The following is a 20,714-nucleotide window of genomic DNA, read 5'->3' on the forward strand; positions in this document are numbered from 1 at the left end:
TGAAATAAGCCAGGTACAGAAAGACAAACATTGCATGTTCTCATTTATTTATGGGATCTAAAAATCAAAACAATCGAACTCATGGATATACAGAATAGAAGGGTGGTAATCAGAGGCTGGGGAGGGTAATGAGGGTTTGGGGGTCAAAAGTGGGTACAGTTAATAGGTACAAAAACATACAAAGAATGAATAAGACTTACTATTTGACTAGGGTGAGTATATAGTCAATAATAACTTAATTGTATATATATAAATGGCTGAAAGAATGTAATCAGATTGTTTTTAACACACAGGATAAATGCTTGACCATTCTCTCCAGGATGTGATTATTTCACATTGCATGCCTATATCAAACATCTCATGTACCCCATAAATATATATGCCTACTATGTACACACAAAAATTAAAAATGTTAAAATGTTAAAAAATCAAAATGAAAACTATTTGAAATATGGATTAAATCCACTAATAATAATCTAAGGCCTTTATGCATGGCAAGATACTAAAAAATCTCATTTCATGATTTAAAATTTTATATTTGTATTGTGTTCATGGTGTTAGCATAAAAAGTTTTAATAAAATAATGTTTACATTTACATATATTATGGCTGCATGTTTTCAAATGTTATACTAATACAGGTATTTTAATTAAATTTTTTTCTTTTTTTTGTTTTTTGAGATGGAGTCTTGCTCTGTCACCCAGGCTGGAGTGCAGTGGTATGATCTCGACTCACTGCAACCTCTGCCTCCCAGGTTTAAGAGATTCTCCTGCCTCAGCCTCATGAGTAGCTGGGATTACAGACATGTGCCACCACGCCTGGTTAATTTTTGTATTTTTAGTAGAGATGGGGTTTTACCATGTCGATCAGGCTTGTCTCGAACTCCTGACCTCGTGATCCGCCTGCCTCAGCCTCCCAAAGTGCTGGGATTACAGGCATGAGCCACCGTACCTGGCCAATTGATTTTTTTTTTTAATTTTTTTTTTCTGTTTTTAGAGAAGAGGTCTCACTTTGTCACCCAGGCTGGAGTGCAATTGTGTGATCACAGCTCACTACAGCCTCAAACTCCTGGGTTCAAGAGATCCTCCTGTCTCAGCCTCCTGAGCAGCTGAGATGACAGGTGCAAACCACTGCGCCTGACTACAGGTAAGTATTTTTTAAAGTTTGGGGACCACTGGGCTAAAATATGGCCCGTAGTATATGGGAATGCAAATCTTGTTCCTATGGATACTATGGCATTGACTTGTTTGGTGTAAATTGGAATTATAGCAAGTGTAAAATATTTATGGATTTGCATTTGTCTTCCCTAACCATGATGACTTTATATATTGTTGTCTAATAAGTAGAATGTGTTAGACATTCTTTGAGATGTCTGTCTGGCTCAAAGCTACCATCTTTTATGGAGAATTCTCCACCATTTCCTGACTTACAGGGTAGGATTTGTCAGCCATGTTTTTACTCTGGACTCCATTCCCTTTAAAAACCTCGATTGGCATGGGAATAGAATCTCATAAAAATTGGGTTAATCAGTTCCTTTTTCCCTAAATTTTTTTTTCCAGCACAGAGAACCTTACTTTGACATTCCTTAGATTTTGTAATTGAAACTAAGACTGCTGAATATTTGCTTAAATAGTGGTTGTTTGAACCCTGGAACTTGCATTGAGGTTTCATCGTTGCATTGCCATGCACACGAAAAAGAAGAGAAAGTTCTTCTGCACAGAGAAAAAGCAGACATATGGAGAACCTTAGAACATTACCTGCCTTCCAACCTCTTTCCTGCTCTTCTTAAATATTTGAGTTTACATTATTTTGATTGCTGGAAGTGAGCCACAGTCAGAATATATAACACATAGCAATCCCAGTGGAATTCCAGATATGGGAATTATCAGAGACCCCAGATTGTAAACCAATGATGCCTACTATATTCAAAGAGATGAAAGCCAAGACTGACAATTTTGGCAAATAATTAGATGCCATAAAAACGAACCTAAGAGATTTTTAGAAGAATCAAGTAGAAATTCTAGAATCGAAAATTATAAAAAACACAAAATTAATGTCTCAGTAGATGAGATTAACACCATAGGAGGAAGAATTAGTAAACTGGAAAATATATCACAAAAATGAGTGAAGCATGGAGACCTACAATGAAGCATGGAGAGACAAATGGATGGAAAACTTTTAAAAAGAGGGTAAGAGAAATAGTGCATAGAATAAAAAGATCTAACATACACACACATATGTATGTATATGTACATTTTATACTAAAATATATATAGCATATATAATATATATTAATATACATAGCATATATATGTGTATATATATATTTTTGAGATGGAGTTTCGCTCTTATTTCCCAGGTTGGAGTGCAATGGTGCTATCTCGGCTCACTGCAACCTCTGCCTCCCAGGTTCAAGTGATTCTCCTGCCTCAGCCTCCTGAGTAGCTGGGATTACAAGCATGCACCACGATGCCTGGCTAATTTTGTATTTTTAGTAGAGATGGGGTTTCGCCATGTTGGTCAGACTGGTCTTGAACTCGTGACCTCAGGCAATCCACCTGCCTTGACTTCCCAAAGTGCTGAGATTACAGGCATGAGCCACTGTGCCCGGCCACATATATTTAACTGGAGTCAGGAAAGGAGAGAAGAGAGTGGGGGCAGAAACAAAATTTGAAGAGATAATGGTTGAGAATTTTCCAGAACTCATGAAACACATCTATATATATTCAAGAGGTTCAGTGAATCCTGAGCATCACAAATAACAAGAAATACACTTCCAAGCACACATGGTAAGAGAACAGAAAACTAAAGTCTAAGAGAAAAATCTTAACAACCAGAAAAAATAGGACCAATTAACTCCAAAGAGGCAATAGTCAATTGACAGCTGACTTTTTACAGACAACAATAGAAGCCAGAGCCTTGAAATAATTTTTTTTTTTTTTTTTTTTTTTTTGAGACAGGGTCTCACTCTGTCACGCAGGCTGGAATGCAGTGGTACAATTATGGCTCACTGCAGCCTCAACCTCCCAGGCTCAAGTGATCCTTCCAACTCAGCCTCCCGAGTAGCTGGGACTACATGTGCACACCATTATGCCTGGCTAATTTTTTTATTTTTTTGTAGAGACAAGGTATCCCTATGTTGCCCAGGCTCGTCCCAAACTCATGGGCTCAAGCAATTTTCCCTCCATGGCGTCCCAAAGTTCTGAGATTACAGGCATGAGCCTCCATGCTGGCTGGAATGGTTTTTAATTGTATTGAAAGAAAATAAACTGCAATAGAAATCTTTGCATCTTCTCTGATTCTACTGCTTCCCTCTCTCACTTCTAAAGACCCTTGCAATTACTTTGAGCCTACTGGGCAATCAAGGTATCCCTATCTCTATCTCAAGATCCTTAACTTCATCATATCTGCAAAGGTAACATATTCACAGATTTCAGGGATAAGAATATGAACATCTATGGTGGGCCATCATTCTACCACACCACCAATCTAGAAAATGCTCTCATCTTTAAACTTCAGTGTCTCTTTTCTTCTATAACGCCCTATGAAAGAAAGTGAATCAGTATTTAAGTACTGATTCTTGGAACAGGACAGGGCACTTTGCATATTAACTCATATTAACTCATTTAAAGTATCACCAACCTTCAACCTTGGTGAGGTAGATATTATTGCCTGGATTTTAAAGATTCTGAGATTGATTATGAGAGTTGAAAACTTGACTGAGGTCATTTAGCTGATAAAATGTCTGATTAGAAATGGGTACCCAGATCTGGTCTCCATGACTGCAACCAAGCTTTTTCCACCATACCAAGTGCAGATTGAGTCTTTTTTATGCAAAATGCTTGGGACTGGAAGTGTTTGGATTTTGGATTTTGGTGGATTTTGGAATATTTGTGTATACATAAGATATCTAGGGGATGGGACCCAAGTCTAAACGAAATTCATTTATGTTTCACATACACCTTATACACATAGCCTGAAGATTATGTCATACAATATTTTTAGTTATTTTGAGTTTTGATTGCATTTTGACTGCAACCTGGCACATAAGATCAGGTGTGGAATTTTTCACTTGCGGCATCATGTCAGTGCACAAAAAGTTTCAGATTTTGGAGCGTTTCAAATTGTTGGATTAGAGATGCCCAACCTTACAGATGTTGTTTGGGTTATTCTATGGATGATTTCTCGCCAGTTTCTCAGGAAACACGCTCTACTATAGTATATTTCTTAATGAGTGAAAAAGAAATAAAGAACGGAGGGGAAAGTTTCAAACTGGAGAGACATCCTTGAGTAAAGTATCGTGGCTGAATGTTCCTACCTTTATTGACCATGTGACCTGGTTAAATCACTTAGGTTCTATTAGGCTTCAGTCTTCTCCTCTGTAAAATGAGATGTTTGGACCTAAGGACACCTTTCCAGTTCCCTTCCCGCTGGGACATTCTAGGATTCTGAGAAAGAAGCCCCTGGCCTCAAGAGACCTCCACTCTCTTGGGTGTGCTCTAAGATGACTGCATTCATTTTAGAAGCATCTGAACTATGCCAGAGACAACCTACTGTAGATCTAAGGAAGAAAAAATGAAGGGCAATGAATGCGAGAAGAAGGGGAGAGGAAAGAAGCCCATGAAGATTAGAGATGGAAATGGCAACATAAACAGCGTGCAAATATAACCACTGACGGGTATCTAGCGTTTACATGCAAATAAAATTCTGCTTGTCTCTGAGGATGCAGAAACAACACATTGTTTTTGGCCTTAAGCCGCTCACAGAATGCCCGGGGGTTACACTTTGTATTTAACCATGAACATATAACTTCCACCTTTAGAAGTCCTGCATGTGTGAAAGGTAAGAAAAACGGATAAATGAAAATATTAACAAAACGTTTGAGTATGGCAGAGGCCACGTGAAAAGACGATGTGTGGAAACAGGTGGGACCCACTGGTAAACTGGATGCGCGAGGAGGACAAAGAAATTGCCCCCCACTCCCGGGCCTCACCCAGACACAAAAGAAACGCCCTCTGCCCTTAGAGGAGCAGCCTTTCCTCAGCCAGCCGAGCGGCTGGGTTGCACAGTCCCCGCCCCCGGCCGGCCCCTGTCGCTCCCGCCTCCATCCCTCGGGCCTCGGAAGTGACGCAAGCGCCCCCCACCGCCGCTAGATCCGCTGCTGCTGCCGCGGCGGGCGGACCTGCAGGAGGAGGCGGCGGCGGCGGCGGCGGTGGCGGCCGAGGCTGAGGGAAGATGGCGGACGGCGTGGACCACATAGACATTTACGCGGATGTGGGCGAAGAGTTCAACCAGGTACGTGAGAGCCCGGGTCCCCGTCGCCCATGCGGGCGGCGCTGCGGCTGGGACGCTGACCCGGGGCCCGCTGCGGCCGCGAGCCGAAGCGACTGCAGACTATGCGCCCTTGCCGCCTCTGGGCCGCGCCGCCGACCCCCGGCGTGGCGGCCCCCCCCCCGCCCTTCGTTCTACCGCGTCGTTTCACGGGCCGCGGGCGCGGCGACCCGTCGCGGGGCCCGGAGCGCGGATGCGGGCGGCTGTGCAGCTGCCGCCGGCTCCTCCCTCGCCGGCGCTGCCTCGCTCCCTATTGTTGGCGGCACCCGGCTGGCGCTTCCCGCCGCGCTAGGCCCGGGCGGTGGGGCCGCGTGTAAGCGGCGGAGAGAACTGGCCACCGCCGCGCCCCCTCCCCCGTCGCCGGCCGGAGGAGGAAGCCCCGGCAGGGCGCGCGCCCGCCGCCGCCGCCCCTTCCCCGCCGCTGCCGCTCGGGCTCAGATTCCTCCCATTGCTCCATTTTGTCTCCCTACCCGCGCACTATCGCCTCATGGAAGGCCGCATTCACGGCCCTTTGTATCCCGCGCGCCCAGTCCCTGGGGCTCTCCTCGGGTTTGCGACAGGTTTCGGCGTGGCGCCTTCCTCCTCCCTTCACACTTTCTGAAGGCGGCTGAGGTGCAGGCTTGTTTGCAACAAGTCATTTGACTTTTGGAGCCACAGATAAAAGTCGGTGCGCTGGTCCTGCCTTGTTAATCCAGGGCTTGCAATGCCTTTGAAGCCCAGTCGTTTTTGGCCTTTGTTATGAAAATACCTGTGAAGATGGGTGGCCGGGGACCTAAAGGAAGATTGGAAGCGCGATGTTTGGATGGAACAAAAAGATGTTAGCTCACCCACAGGTCTCATAGTGATTAAAATGAAAGAACGTTCACCCCAAATCCTATGATGTGGTTTAAAAATAGAGTTGTAGATAAGACCCTGTTTTCGAAAACAAAGTGTTAAATCCCCCGGCCCTGCATTACCTTTTGAAAGGTTGAGCGAAAGTGAGAATGCAAGGTTTTCCTGAACGACGTTGCTTAGAGGTAACGCGGAGCTGTGATGTCTGATAATGGGCATCCTTGCAAAAGATGTCGTTTGTTGCTAGAGTAGTGACGTTTAAGGTTTGAACCTGCTGGTCGTATCTTTACTGCATTTTATGTAGTAACACATTTAAAACAAATTGTGCCTAACTGCCGTGTTCCTAAAAGCTTTATTTTTTTGTATTCCCCAGGTCCTTATGAGAAGCTTAATAAAATAATACTGGCTTAATGTGTTTTTTTCCCCCTCCATTAACTGTCATATTCGTGACTAGTTGCTCAGGCTTTTTAAAAACAAGGAAACTCAGGAGCTCTTTACTGTTTTATTTTTCAGGAATGACTTTGTTCTGGTTTAAATATTAGAAAACAGAAAACTACTAGTTGGCTTTAAATGTTTGCTACTCCGTTGAAGACTGGATTTGTTTAAATGTAATACATTGTAATGAAAGGTTAAGTTTTTAAATTTTTGTGTTTTTAAAATTGTGCTTGTTTTAAATAATAATGCTTGAATTGTGTCAGTTACAAATCAGATACATTCCTCGACTGCAACACAGATTCTAACGCTTATAAGACCTCTAGGAAATTTTTTTCCTTTTATTTATCAAGTGAATGTAACAGTGCGTTTAGAAGAGGGCCGTAACTGCAAGGAACAACGATTAAGTGTTCAAGGCTGCCCTTGTTAGCTTTTCTTACAAGAGAATACTTTGCTTCACCTTTCTATGCACAATAAAAGAAGAATTGGGACACAATTTTAGAAGTTAAACTTTTTTCAGTACCTCTTAATGAAATATGTTTGGGCTTTTGCATTCTTAATTTGAGAGGGACATCTCCCTTTTCCGGATAGCTGGGTGGATTGTTATCCCTGTGCAGTAACAAGTGCTGACTGGGTGGGAGGTAAGAAGAGATTAGTTTTGTGGACCCAATGAGGGACTCCTTTTAAATGTAACTTTTCAACGATTTGTATAAGGTACGTACCACATATCTAACACAGTTGTATAATTTTGCCAGTAAGATCTTTATATGTTTGAATAGATTGATGGCGAGGATACATAGAGGCATTGTTTTTGCTACTTTGCATATCGTTGGCCAATCAATGATTGATTGATTTGTATATCTTTTTGCAGTACCACTGCTTGCTGTGGTTGTTCCTGTACCAAAAAAAAAAAAAAAGTCACAAAAGGATAGTTGGTTATTTTCAGAGCTTATCCTGCTTTTAAAAATGTTACTGTCATTGAAATGTTTTTCCAAAATTTTGCCACCATTAGAGGCAACCACAAAATAATTTACAACTGATTTAATCTTTACTAGCTGGTGACCTTATTTCTACTAGTTGCTATAGTAGACTTGACCTCTTGTTTTATTGTTGAGTAAAATACTTTCCTAAGTATTAGCCAGTTTTGACTTATTTTGGCTTCAAAACTGTTGTAAACATTAAAAAAAAACTTTGTTTTCCAGTGTAAACTGCAGTTCTAATTGGATTTGTGTACTTTGAAATTCGGCATAGTCTTTATTTCCATTTTCTACTATTTTTTTGTCTGTATCCTGCTGAGTCTCATATTTTAAATGTCATACTTTTATGAAGCTTGTTTGTATTTTGGTAAGGTACAATATTGTTTCAAAACGTGATTTGCATCTATTGAAGTAGAAAAAAGTGAGGCATTCAACAGTCTTAGCAGAAACTAATTTGTTTGGGGATAGATTGAGAATAATAATTTAGTGAAGCTCTAATAGAGTTCTTTTCTTCACCAGGTGAACTTAAGAATGGAGAATGAAGGGGGAGGAGGCACAAGGGACTGACTAATCCTTATGGGTTCTCTTTAATTCTTAGAGGTCTTTGGATGTCACCAAGTTGAGAACAGTTGGAAGGGCAATTTGAACGTCTTCCAAACCTCCATATTACTTGAAGTTGAGAAGAAAGTGATTCTGTCTCACACTCAATAGTGTGTCAGTTCAGTTTAAACTGGGATTTATACTCAAGTGTAGTAATTACTAGCCCAATATTTAGTAAATGTAGATTTTAAAATTCTGGCCAAAACTAAATAATTTAAAAGTTGAATTGTTTAGGACGAGTGTGGTGGCTCATGCCTGTAATCCCAGCACTTTGGGAGGCCGAGGTGGGCAGATCACTTGAGGTCGGGAGTTCCAGACCAGCCTGACCAACATGGTGAAGCCCCATCTCTATTAAAAATACAAAAATTGGCCGGGCATGGTGGTGCCTGCCTGTAATCCCAGCTAATCAGGAAGCTGAGCAGGAGAATCGCTTGAACCTGGGAGGCAGAGGTTGCAGTGAGCTGAGATCAGGCCACTGCACTCCAGCCTAGATGACAGAGCGAGACCCTGTCTCAAAAAAAAAATGTTGAAAATACATTTCTTAAGTGTCTGTTATGTGCCAGCAACGAGGGATACAAAGTTTAGGTAGTCTCTACCCTTAGAGTACACTGGAGGGGAGCTGAGAGATACCTACATACAGTAGTCCACACATATCCACAGTTCCACTTTCTGTGGTTTCAGTTACTCGTGGTTCTGAGGGCTGAAAATATTACATACAGTAAGGTACTTTGAGAGATACTATATTTAGGTAACTTTTATTACAGTAAACTTATACAATCGTGTCGCTTCATGATGGCGATATGTTCTGAGAAGTCCATCTTAGGTGCTTTCATCATATGTGATCATAGAGTGCTTTTGCATTTCAAACCTAGAAGGTACACCATATATGTAGGCTATATGGTGTAGCCTGTTGCTCCTAGGCTACAAACTTGTACAACATATTACTGTACTGAACACTGTAGGCAGTTGTAACACAGTGGTATTTGTGTATCTAATATATCTAAACATAGAAAAGGTAAGTGAAAATCTTGGTATAAAAGATAAAAAGTGGCACACTTGTATAGGGCACTCATCATGAACCTGCATGACTGGAAGTTGCCCTGGGAGGGGCAGCAGGTGAGTGGTGGGTGAATGTGAAGATCTGGGACGTTACTGTACGCTGCTGTAGACTTCATAAACACTGTACAGTACACTCAGGCTACACTAAATTTATTTAAACTTTTTTCTTCAATGATACATTAACCTTAGTTTACTGTAGTGTTTTCACTTGATTGATTGATTGATTGGTTGATTGAGTATTTTCTCACTGTCATCTAGGCTGGAGTGCAGTGGTGCAATTGTGGCTTGCTGCAGCCCTTATCTCCCAGGCTCAAGCAGTCCTCCTGTCTCAGCCTCCAGAGCAGCTGAGACTGCAGGGGTGTGCCACCATGCCTGGCTAATTTTTATTTTTTTATAGGGATGAGGTCTCACCATGTGGTCCCAGCTAGTCTGCAACTCCTGGGTGCAAGCTGTCTTCCTGCTTTGAACTACAAAAGTGTTGGGATTACAGGTGTGAGCCACTGTGACTGGCCCATTTTTACTTTATATACTTCTTGGACTCTTCAATAATAACAGTTTAAAACATAAACACATTGTATAACTATATAAAATATTTTCTTTGTAGCCTTATTCTATAAACTTTTTTCTTTTTTGTTTTGTTTTGAGATGGAGTCTCGCTCTGTCACCCAGGCTGAAGTGCGGTAGCGCAATCTTGGCTCACTGCAACCTCTGCCTCCTGGGTTCAGGCACTTCTCCTGCCTCAGCCTCCTGAGTAGCTGGGATAACAGGCACTCACCATCATACCTGCCTAACTACTGTATTTTTAGTGGAGATGAGGTTTCACCGTGTTGGCCAGGCTGGTCTCAAACTCCTGACCTCAAGTGATGCTCTCGCCTTGGCTTCCCAAACTGCTGAGATTACAGGCGTGAGCCACCACACCTGGCCTAAACTTTTTTCTATTACATTTTTTAAAAAAAACTTTTAAAATTAATTTTATTTTAGAAGAGACAAGGTCTTAGTGTGTTGCACAGGTCTCAAACTCTTGGCCTCAAGTGATCCTCTTGCCTCAGCCTCCCAAAGGAGGCTGGAATTACAGTCATGAACGACCACACCTGGCCTTTTTTATTTTTATTTTTTAACTTTTGTTAAAAACTGAAGACACACACACACATTAGCCTAGGCCTGCCCAGGGTCAGGATTATCAATATCACTGTCTTCCACCTTTGCATCTTGTCCCACTGGAAAGGTCTTCAGGGGCAGTAAGAAGCATGGGCTCTCCTCCCAGGAAAACAATGCCTTCTGTAATACCTCTTGAAGGACCTGCCTGAGGCTGTTTTACAGTTAACTTTTTACAGTAGAAAGGGTACACTCTAACATAATGATAAAAAGTATGGTATAATTGGCCTTGTTGTGGTGGTTCACACCTGTAATCCCAGTGCTTTGGGAGGCTGAGGTGGCAGATCACTTGAGGCCAGGAGGTCGAGACCAGCCCGGCCAACATGTCGAAACCCCATCTCTATTTAAAAAAAAAAAAAAGTAAAAACAAAAAAGTATACTATATATAAACCAGTAACACAGTCGCTTGTTGTCAGGTATCATGTACTGTACATAATTGCATGTGCTATTCTTTTATATGACTGGGAGCATAGTAGGTTTGTTTACACCAGCATTACCAGCCCAAACGTGTGAGTAATGCATTGGGCTAAGATCACTAAACAATAGTAATTTTTCAGTTCCATTCTAATCTGACCACCTGGACCAAAAACCTCGTCATGCATGACTATTAATTGTTCTCTTTTATTAGTTATTTTTTACAGTGCCTACTTTATAAATTAAACTTTATCATAGGTATGTATAAGGAGAAACATAGTATGTGGGGTTCCTTGCTTTCCTTGGCTTTAGGCATCCACTGGGGGTCTTGGAACATATCCCCCTCAGATGAGAGGGGACTACTGTAATTATAGCACACTGACAGGTCCTATATTGTAGTTGCCATTCCTTTATGTTTAATCTGTAGAGTTTTGTTGATCTGGAGAGGAAAGTCAAAGAAATCCTGTGAACTTTACACTGCGTTCATTGAAGTAGTGTATTTTGTTGCTTGTTTGGGAGTCAAAAACTCTTAATGTGGGATTTAGTTTCTGGCCTGTCAGGCAGTTAGTCGCTGAGCACAAATTTAGTAATCTGACCACCCAACTTTAAAATGGAAGTGTAGGCCAGATGTGGTGGCTCATGCCTATAATTCCAGCAGTTTGGGAGACTGAAGTAGGTGGATCACTTGAGGTCAGGAGTTTGAAACCTGCCTGGCCAACATGGTAAAACCCCTGTCTCTACTAAAAATACAAAATTTAGCCGGACGTGGTGGTGCACACCTGTAATTCCAGCTACTTCAGAGGCTGAGGCAGGAGAATTGCTTGAACCTGGGAGGCAGAGTCTTCAGTGAGCTGAGATCAGGCCATTGTACTCCAGCCTGAGTAACAGAGCAAGACTTTGTCATACACAGAAATAATTACTTTTTTAAAAATGTAGGTGTATAGAGGTGGTAGTTGAAACAAAAAATTCACTTAGGAGTTACGGACCTGGACATCCGATAAGTCAGTTTTTATGTCATGAAGCATTTTGCTTTACATTCAGTCATTATGTATGTATTCTAGCCAATTGTTTAGCCAGTTAATGAAGTAAGTTTCTTGGACAAATATCAGAGAATCGTCGTTTATGATTTGTTTATGTTTACTAGGAAACCATCTGAAATAAAGCTGTCAGGTTGCGAATGAGCTAGTTAGAATTGATTCAGAAAAATGGATAGGAATGTTCAGGGAAGCTAGAACTCTTCTCTGTTTTGTTATTTATGGGTACAGTTAATTTAGTTGCCTATGAATTGTCCACTGTGGTTTATGTGGCATATTTTTAGTACCAAATTGGCTTCCTTACCATTAGTTAAGGAAGGGATTTTTACAGGGATTACTAGCCAATTTTAATGCCTACTCAGAACATAATTAGATAAAACCAGAAAATGATATGTTTTCTTTAAAAATATATGCATTAGGTTATTTGCTATTGGATTTTGCATACTAGTGTTTCTTTTCCTAGGTACAGGATATATTTTGTAAATGCAAAATGTAACTTTTCCCCCCTTCATATATTTCTTTAAATGGAAATAATTTAAAATAGGCTTTGAAACAAGTGGCCTTTGCTGTGTATTTACTGATAGTATCATGTAATGCACGAAATTATGTGTGTGTGTGTGTATATTTGGGGAGGGGCGGGTAGAGATGGGATCTCCGTAAGGTGCCCAGGCTGGTCTTAGACTCCTGGACTCAAGGGATCCTCTTGCCTTGGCCTCCCAAAGTGGTGGAATTAACAGGCATGAACCACCATGCCTAGCCTCGAGCCTCGAATGATGTTACTGTAATTTTAGAACCATCAAAAAAATGTCAGGCCTGTCAGGGAGAATGATGAATATTTTGACAGCTAGCAAGTTCATCCCAATAGTGGTATACAATATGTATCATGTATCTGTGATATTAAAATTGTAAGACGGGTAATTAGGGGAAAAAAATGTCTAAAAGTAACTTGTTGAAGGGAAGTAGACAGGGATAATGAAAAGGTTGAGAAGCCTTACTTTAAGGGAACTAATAGGATTTTGGTCATTTTACCATCCATTTTCTCTGGCTTGGCAACAGATACTTGTATGTCATGTAGAACATAATCTTATTTCGTAAAATGTTGAGAAAATACCTTGCCTTTAGAATGATTGTAGTGATTTAGAATGGTAGGGAGTGAAAAAGATTAGTGAGTTTTTTTTTTTTTTTAAACAAACCCTAAGAGCTGTTGTTTATTCCCATCTTTATGTAATGTAGCTAGCTAGCTACTATGAACAGCAGATAAGATTGGGCAGCATTTGGAATCAGAGATAACTAGAGGGATGATGATATTTTCTTGTTTTTGAATGTCATTAAAAGTAATAATTGAAAAGACCCTTCATGTAATAAAAAATGATACTGTTAAATATTTCTTTAAAACTGGAAACCTTTTTTTTAGTTTATTTAGTAGCTTGCAGAGCGCTATTTCTATATGACCTGTGATATACATTTTTCATAATTTCTCATGCAAACATCATGCATGTTTTCTCACTTTCTGAAGTAAGAACAAAGTTCAGTGTGTTCTGTATTTTTTTACTCTGGAGGATTGACGTGATATGAAGCTGATTAAAAGGAAGATTACTGATACTACATAAGAGTGTGCTTTGAGTTTCATTTTTAGTAATGGCAGCAAATGTATTCAGATTCATTATATTTTTTTCACAAAGTTTAAATGTATACCATTGGGGCTAAGTGTACAGGCTGTGGCCTTGGAACAGAGAAGCTAACTAGTCCACATGGACCCCGGGACCATGGTCTTAATTAGGATCATACTACAACCACTTGGAAGCAGTACAACTGCCAGACAAAATGGCTGATCCTAAATATTGGTAGAATCATATCAATATGGAAAATTGGTTTGTGTCAACATAGGAATTCATGGATGGACAAAAATAGTGATTGTGGTGTACCAGGTTAGTGTAGCTGCAATTATGCTTATAAATTTTTTGTCTACTTATGTAAACATTTTCACAGGTTTGTAGCTAATAGAAGAAAAATAATCTGTTCACCTATTTATGTAAGTGAAAGTGTAAATTTAAAAATACATTTAGTACTGCTGTTAATAACCCTTCCATTCTTTTTTACTTTCCCTCAGACCATATATTGTGATTATAGTTTCTGCTGAGGAGGATGGAAACTCAACTCCCTTTGAATAATATTAATAATTCTACTTGATGTACAGAATCGGATTTCAAGAGAGATTAAAGTGCCCAACACCCCTTGTGGGAAACTGTTTAGTATCTTAAGTGCATGGAACTACTGCTGCAGCCACATCGCCTGAAGCTTCAGCTACACTGAAACTTCATAACAAAACTTACCCTCTTTTTTCCTAGTTTCTGTGGTCATTGAAATTTAAGCATGTTACTTTAACAAAAACTCATTTCTTAAAGATGATTTTAGATTGCTGTACAAACAATAAAATTATGGCATTATTCGGTGACTTGTGGTCTTAGTTTCTGCCCTTCGTTAAATTTAGCTTTGTTCTCTGAGTTAACATTGAGATCCCAGACCCCTTGTTAAATAAGTCTTTTAGATATTCTACCTCATAACAAGTAAAATTGGTATGTAAAGATCCTGTAACTAGTAAATTGGATAAGTCTTTAATTACATAGATTACCTGATGATTACTTGAGGTCCCTTTATGTATATAAATGATATTTCCCCTTCTAGGCTTTTTTCTTTTTCTTTTAAAAAGATCTTATTCTGGCTGTCTTTTAAATAACAAAACAGTAGCCCGGGCCCATAATAATATCTTGTTGCTCTGTTTACCATCATATAACAAATGCTTTTCTCTGGGTCATTCTCTATCCATTTAGGGACTATTTTGGCTCATGATACCTAAAACCATTAGCTCCTCCATATGTGCCATTTGTATATTTCTGTAGTAAATTGTATTAATGGGAGAATCTGTAAGTTATATCTGAACTTTTAAGTTGTCTTGTAATTGTCTTTTTCCTTATGTCAAATGTTCTACGTCATAAGAATAAAATGGTTCACACCAATACAGGTACTTAGTTGTGGAAAGGGAGAGTAGAAGATAAAAATGGAAATTTTCCTGTGCTACAGGCTCAGTCAAGCTTATGGTCTAGTAATGATTATCAAAGGCAATTAAATAGTGTTGAGTATTCTGCTTTTACCTACATTTCGTTTTTCATGTACTTAGTCACAAATTGAACCCTCTTTTCTATTTTTTTCCTGCTCCTATGTCTGTTTCATTTTAGTTTTCCTTTTCCCTAATTATCATTTAGGCATGTGACACCCAGTAGCATTGCTTTGATTGGTTGGTGACAGTGCCAGGGCTTTACTCTTTGTTTTGTGGTCTGTTGCTTTTCTCTTGCTAATTTACTTGACTAGATAACTAAGAATTCAGGTAAGCATTAGCTCTTTGTTCACTGAGAATGATACAACTTGGAAGATAATTAATTTGGATAGTTCTACATGTATTTCATTTGTTATTTCTCTTTCCCTTGTTCATTATGATGTTTTGAATTATTTATGTGCCCATATTCTTTCCGATGCCTCAGCTCACTATGCTTTTTAAAAAAGTATTAGATTCCTCAAGGTTGGAAAACAAGATCTGAATACTATAGAACATAATAACTATTTTTCTGTGATCAAATATTAAAGATATAATGGCTTTGGATTTTGGGGTGATTTTTCTAATGTCAGTTTTTTAAAAAACTTGTCTATTTGCATTTTTATGTGTTATTACTTAAGAGTATTTCCAAGGAAAGTTTCATGTTGTTTGTCTCCATGTCTTTCTTTTTCCAAAAGAACTTATTTTTTATATTATAAGTATCAGTGGAAAAGTAGGATTCATTATATGGAAATTAACTTTAGGCTGGGTGCCGTGGCTCAAGCCTATAATCCCAGCACTTTGGGAGGCCAAGGCAGGAGGATTGTTTCAACTCAAGAGTTTGAGACTAGCCTGGGCATTGTAGCAAGACCTGGTCTCTACAAAAAATAAAAATAAAAAAGGAGATTCACTTTTTTATTTTTGAGATGAAGTCTCTCTCTGTCGCCCAGGCTGGAGTGCAGTGGCACCGTCTTGGCTCACTACAACCTCTGCCTCCCAGGTTCAAGCGATTCTCCTGCCTCAGCCTCCTGAGTACCTGGGATTACAGGCGTGAGCCATCATGCCTGGCTAATTTTTGTATTTTTACTAGAGACATGGCTTCACCATGTTGGCTAGGCTGGTCTCGAACTCCTGACCTCAAGTGATCCACCTGCCTTGGCCTCCCAAGTGTTGGGATTACAGGTATGAGCCACCATGCCCGGCAAGAAATTTACTTTTTAGGCCTGTTCAAGAATACATCTATTGCATAAAATGGAAAAAAATTGGTACTGAAATCCTTGACCTTTTTCTATCAGATTTTTAAAACAAAAAATTGAATTTGTGTTCAAATCTGTTTTAGTAGTATTTTGACTTTTGTATAATCTAGAACATTATTTCTGATCTCAGGAAGCTGAATATGGTGGGCATGATCAGATAGATTTGTATGACGATGTCATATCTCCATCTGCAAATAATGGAGATGCCCCAGAAGACCGGGATTACATGGATACTCTCCCACCAACAGTTGGTGATGATGTCGGTAAAGGAGCGGCACCAAATGTTGTCTATACGTATACTGGAAAGAGGATTGCATTATATATTGGAAATCTAACATGGGTGAGTGAAGTTAATATATGAATTAAATTATTGGTAATTGATTTTGAACTGTTCTAGTAATTAATGTTTTTCTCCAGATTTTTATAAGTTTGAAGTTACTGTGTTTGTTTTTCTATACGTGTTTGCTTGTCCAGTGAGGAGGGAAATACAGATATCTTTGCAACATCATTAATTCCAATTCTTCTAGTTTTGAGTTTTGTGGTCGTTCAGCTTTTCTTGGTGGAGATACTAGTTAAATATAGTTAAATTAGTTTTGTCTTCAGTTACCTTTTTTATGCTACCACTTTACCTTGCTTCAGATAGCCTAATTTCACTAAAAATAATGCTCACATGGGGTCTCAAACCAGGATTCAAGTGTAAAAGGCAAGAGACATAGTGTCACTCCTGGTTTAAAAATAGTGTCCATTTAATTTGTATTACAAATTTGAGTTTTATTTCTGCTCTTAAATTTGAAATCTGATTTATAGAAGCACTGCTATATGTATTATATTTTAATTTGGGTTGTCATGAGACTAAGATTATTGATTTAGAGCTTCATTAAATGCACATATGTATATTTATATTTTTATTAACATTACATTTTAAATATCATTAAAATAGTCCTATAGAATTTTTGTATCTCTACTTAGTTATTATGTATACTTGAAAGTTTAAAACTTGTATATCCAGAAATCAGTAAAATTTGGCACCGTTGCATTTCCTTAATAACACTGTATTTTTAACCTTTTTATTTACATTTCTTTTTTTGGTGGGGGAGACAGAATTTGCAAAACTATCACCCAGGCTGGAGGACAGTGGTGTAATCATAGCTCACTGAAGCCTCAAATTCTTGGACTCAAGTGATCCTCCTGTGTCAGCCTCTTAAGTAGCTAGGAACACAGGCATGTGTCACTACACCTGGCTAATTAAAAAAACAACAAAAACTTGCTATATTGCTTCAGGCTGGCCTCAAATTCCTGGCCTCAAGGTATCCTCCTAACCAAGCCTGTTAAAGTGCTGGCATTATGGTGTCCAGCCTATTCACATTTCTTTTAAAACTAATTTGTAACACATCTCCCACCACCCAGTCTGAGTATTCTATAGTATTGGAAACAGTAGCAGTGTAGTTATGTAAGTATGGTTGCTAAGTAAGTATTTGGATCTTAGCTCCACCATCTATTATTAGTTTTGTCACCTTGGGCAAACTCTAACTTCTATTGTATTGTGTGTAAAATGAGGATAATAATAGGGTTTATAGGGTTGTTATAAGAGTTAAATAGTTAATACATAAAGTGTATGGTAAATATTAAATACATGTTAGTTTTTTCTTGTCTATGTTTTAATTCAAAAACAAGATGAAATTCAGAATATTTTCCTTTAATGGGAGGAAGTGAAATTGGTTTTATTCACAATTTAAAATCATAGCAATTTAAAGCTGTAAGGGACCAGAAACTCTTGAGAGTCAAATCCTATTGTAACCCCAAGGGTACTGTCTAGTTTCTGAAATATGTATCAGGGAATGAAGTTAGGTTCCCGGATGTTTTTTGTGCTGTTTAAAAATTGGAGCCTGACTGGCCGTAACTAGACTTAGATTTGCACTCAGCATTTATTTTGTATGTCCCAAATTTCCCCTTAAAAACTAAACTGGGATAATAAAAATCTTGGTTATATTTTAATGGTTAATAAGGGGAATAATATCTTGCAGTGGACAACAGATGAAGACTTAACTGAAGCAGTTCATTCTTTGGGAGTAAATGATATTTTGGAGATAAAATTTTTTGAAAATCGGGCAAACGGCCAGTCAAAGGGGTAAGATTTTTTTCTTTCTTTTTGATTTAGTAGCTAGTGATACAGTTTTTAACAAGTTAACTTACCTGTAAGTTAATGTTAATTACGCGTGCATACAACACATGATTGTTTACATTGGAAGGAGGTTCTTGAGCAGAGATTGATACTGTTCACTTTATGTACCCTATTACCTAGCACACTAAAACCAATAGAATGGAGATGTGGACAGATCTATTTTCTAATTTTCCCAAGTTTTCTCCATCTGTGGTTGAAATGATTGTTGAAATCACAGTTTAGGAACCATTACTCTCCCTGTGATTAAGAGATGGGAGAAGATGGGCAGCTGAATACCGTGTGTTAAATGAATGTTTTGCTGTATTTCACTAGTAAACTATACAAGTGAGATAGGATCAGAATGAGAACATTATAAAATATAGATATCCAAAAGTAAGAAAATAAAATGCCACTATCCTACCATCCATTGATGTTTACTTTTAACATTTTAGTGAAGATTCTTTTGGGCTTTTTCCTAAAAAATAATTAATTAATTAATGGAATTATAATTAATGTGTTTATATGTTTGATATAAGGAATAAAAATAAATACACATCTCTAATGTCTAATTCTTTCGCATCATAGCTGGTATGCTACCATAATTTACCTCTTATTTTTGGTTATCATGGTTGTTTCCACCTTTGCCTATTGTAAATAATGTTGCAGCAGACATCATTTTATATAAGTCTTGGTACAGATTTTGGATTTTCTTTTAAGGATAAATTGTTAGATGCAAAATGATAAAGAATATGCTTATTTCGTATATTGCTTAGTTATCTTAGAAGGTTATACCACGTTATACTAAACTGAGAATATTTTCAAAATGTATGTGGAGTCTGAACACTTACCACTAACTTCACTTACACCACTTGGTCAAAGCCACTATCATCTCTCACTTAAACTTGGCAGTAGCTTTCTAACTGGAAGTATAGACTGCCCCCTACAGTCTATTCTCCACATTATAGAAGTTCTAAAAAAAAGATGACATTCTTTCTGCTCAGAATCTTCTCATGGCTTCCTGTCTGTCTCAGTCTTTACCATTGTCTACAAAGTACTTTGTGATCTGTTTTCCCACCACCTTTCTAACCCTATCCTACCACTGTCTTGCAGCCACATTAGTCTCTTTGCTGTTTGCCAGACCAACTCCTACCTAGAACCTTTAGCTGTTTTCTCTTCTTGGTTTACTTTTCCCCCTCAAATATCTACATGGCTTATTCTTTCACTTCATTCAGAACTCAAAATGTTCAAGAGTTTTCTTCCATGACCACCTTGTGCAAAGTAGCACCTTCCTATCCTGTTTCCTTTATTTCCACTCTGATATATTTTACTTGTTTGTTGTCTCTTCCAAGACTTTAAGCTTAATGAGAGCAGAGATTTTTTGTTCGCTATTACATCTCCAGCTCTAGAATGGTACGTTGCTTATAAGAAGTGCTTAATAAATATTTGTTAAATTAATTTAGTTGTTTCTAAATGCTGTGACCCAAGATAATCCTGGTGCAAACAGCAGAACTTGTTGACTGGAATAAGAGGTATAGTTTACAAGATCATATTGAACATTAGGGGGAAAAGAGCTTAAGCTTCTTAAGCTACTAAGACCCTCCCTCCCTCAAATAATTTAGAATATCCTGTAACTGTACAAATTGGTAATCATTCTGATTATTTTAAATTTATTTTTCTTATTGAGGTATAATTCACATGTCATAAAATGCACCCTTTTAAAATGTACAATTCAGGATATTTATTATATTTATGAAGTTGGGCAAACATTACCACTGTCTCATTCCAGAAAATTTCATCACCCCAAGAAGAAACCTTGTACCCGATTAGCAGTCACTCCCATTTCCTATCTGCTGGTAACCGCTAATGTGCTCTGGATATGCCTGTTCTGGACATTTCATCTAAATGGAATCATAAAATATGTAGTCCTATGTGACTGGCTTTTTCCCTTAGCATAATGATTTTAAGGTTCATCCATGTTGAAGCATGCATCAGTATTTCTTTTTATGGCTGAATAATACTCCACTACATGGATATAGCACTTTCGTCTTTTAATCTATCAGTTGATGGACGTCTAGGTTAATTCCACCTTTGGCTATTAAGGAAAATGCCCCTGTGAATATTTGTGTACCCATTTTGCGTGAATGTGTTATTTTAGGTTCTGTTGGATGTGTACCTAGGAATGGAATTACTGGGTTATATGGTAACTCTGTGTTTAAACTTTTGAGGAATTACCAGATTATTTGCCAGAGCCATTGTGCCATTTTATTAATACGTGCTCATCAGCAATGTGCAAAGGTTTCAGTTTCTCCATTTCTTTCTTTCTTTTTCTTTCTTTCTTTCTTTCTTCCTTTCTTCCTTTCTTCCTTTCTTTCCT

The 20,714-nt window shown here is 38.6% G+C and overlaps 1 protein-coding gene across 4 annotated transcripts in view; it reads left to right on the forward strand.

Annotated features, from left to right (window-relative positions):
- The first annotated feature begins 5,150 nt into the window (after positions 1-5,150).
- The window catches only part of CPSF6 (cleavage and polyadenylation specific factor 6), a 32,169-nt gene continuing 16,605 nt past the window's right edge, over positions 5,151-20,714 (forward strand). For all 4 annotated transcript variants that reach the window (XM_015152234.3, XM_001117360.5, XM_015152235.3 and 1 more), the window contains exons 1-3: positions 5,151-5,294; positions 16,310-16,519; positions 18,204-18,307. In XM_015152234.3, the coding sequence (XP_015007720.1) occupies positions 5,235-5,294; positions 16,310-16,519; positions 18,204-18,307 (374 nt within the window). In that variant the 5' untranslated portion in view covers positions 5,151-5,234. The remainder of the gene's footprint in view (positions 5,295-16,309; positions 16,520-18,203; positions 18,308-20,714) is intronic.

Source organism: Macaca mulatta, chromosome 11 (genome assembly GCF_049350105.2).
Source record: "Macaca mulatta isolate MMU2019108-1 chromosome 11, T2T-MMU8v2.0, whole genome shotgun sequence".
Lineage (NCBI taxonomy): Eukaryota > Metazoa > Chordata > Mammalia > Primates > Cercopithecidae > Macaca > Macaca mulatta.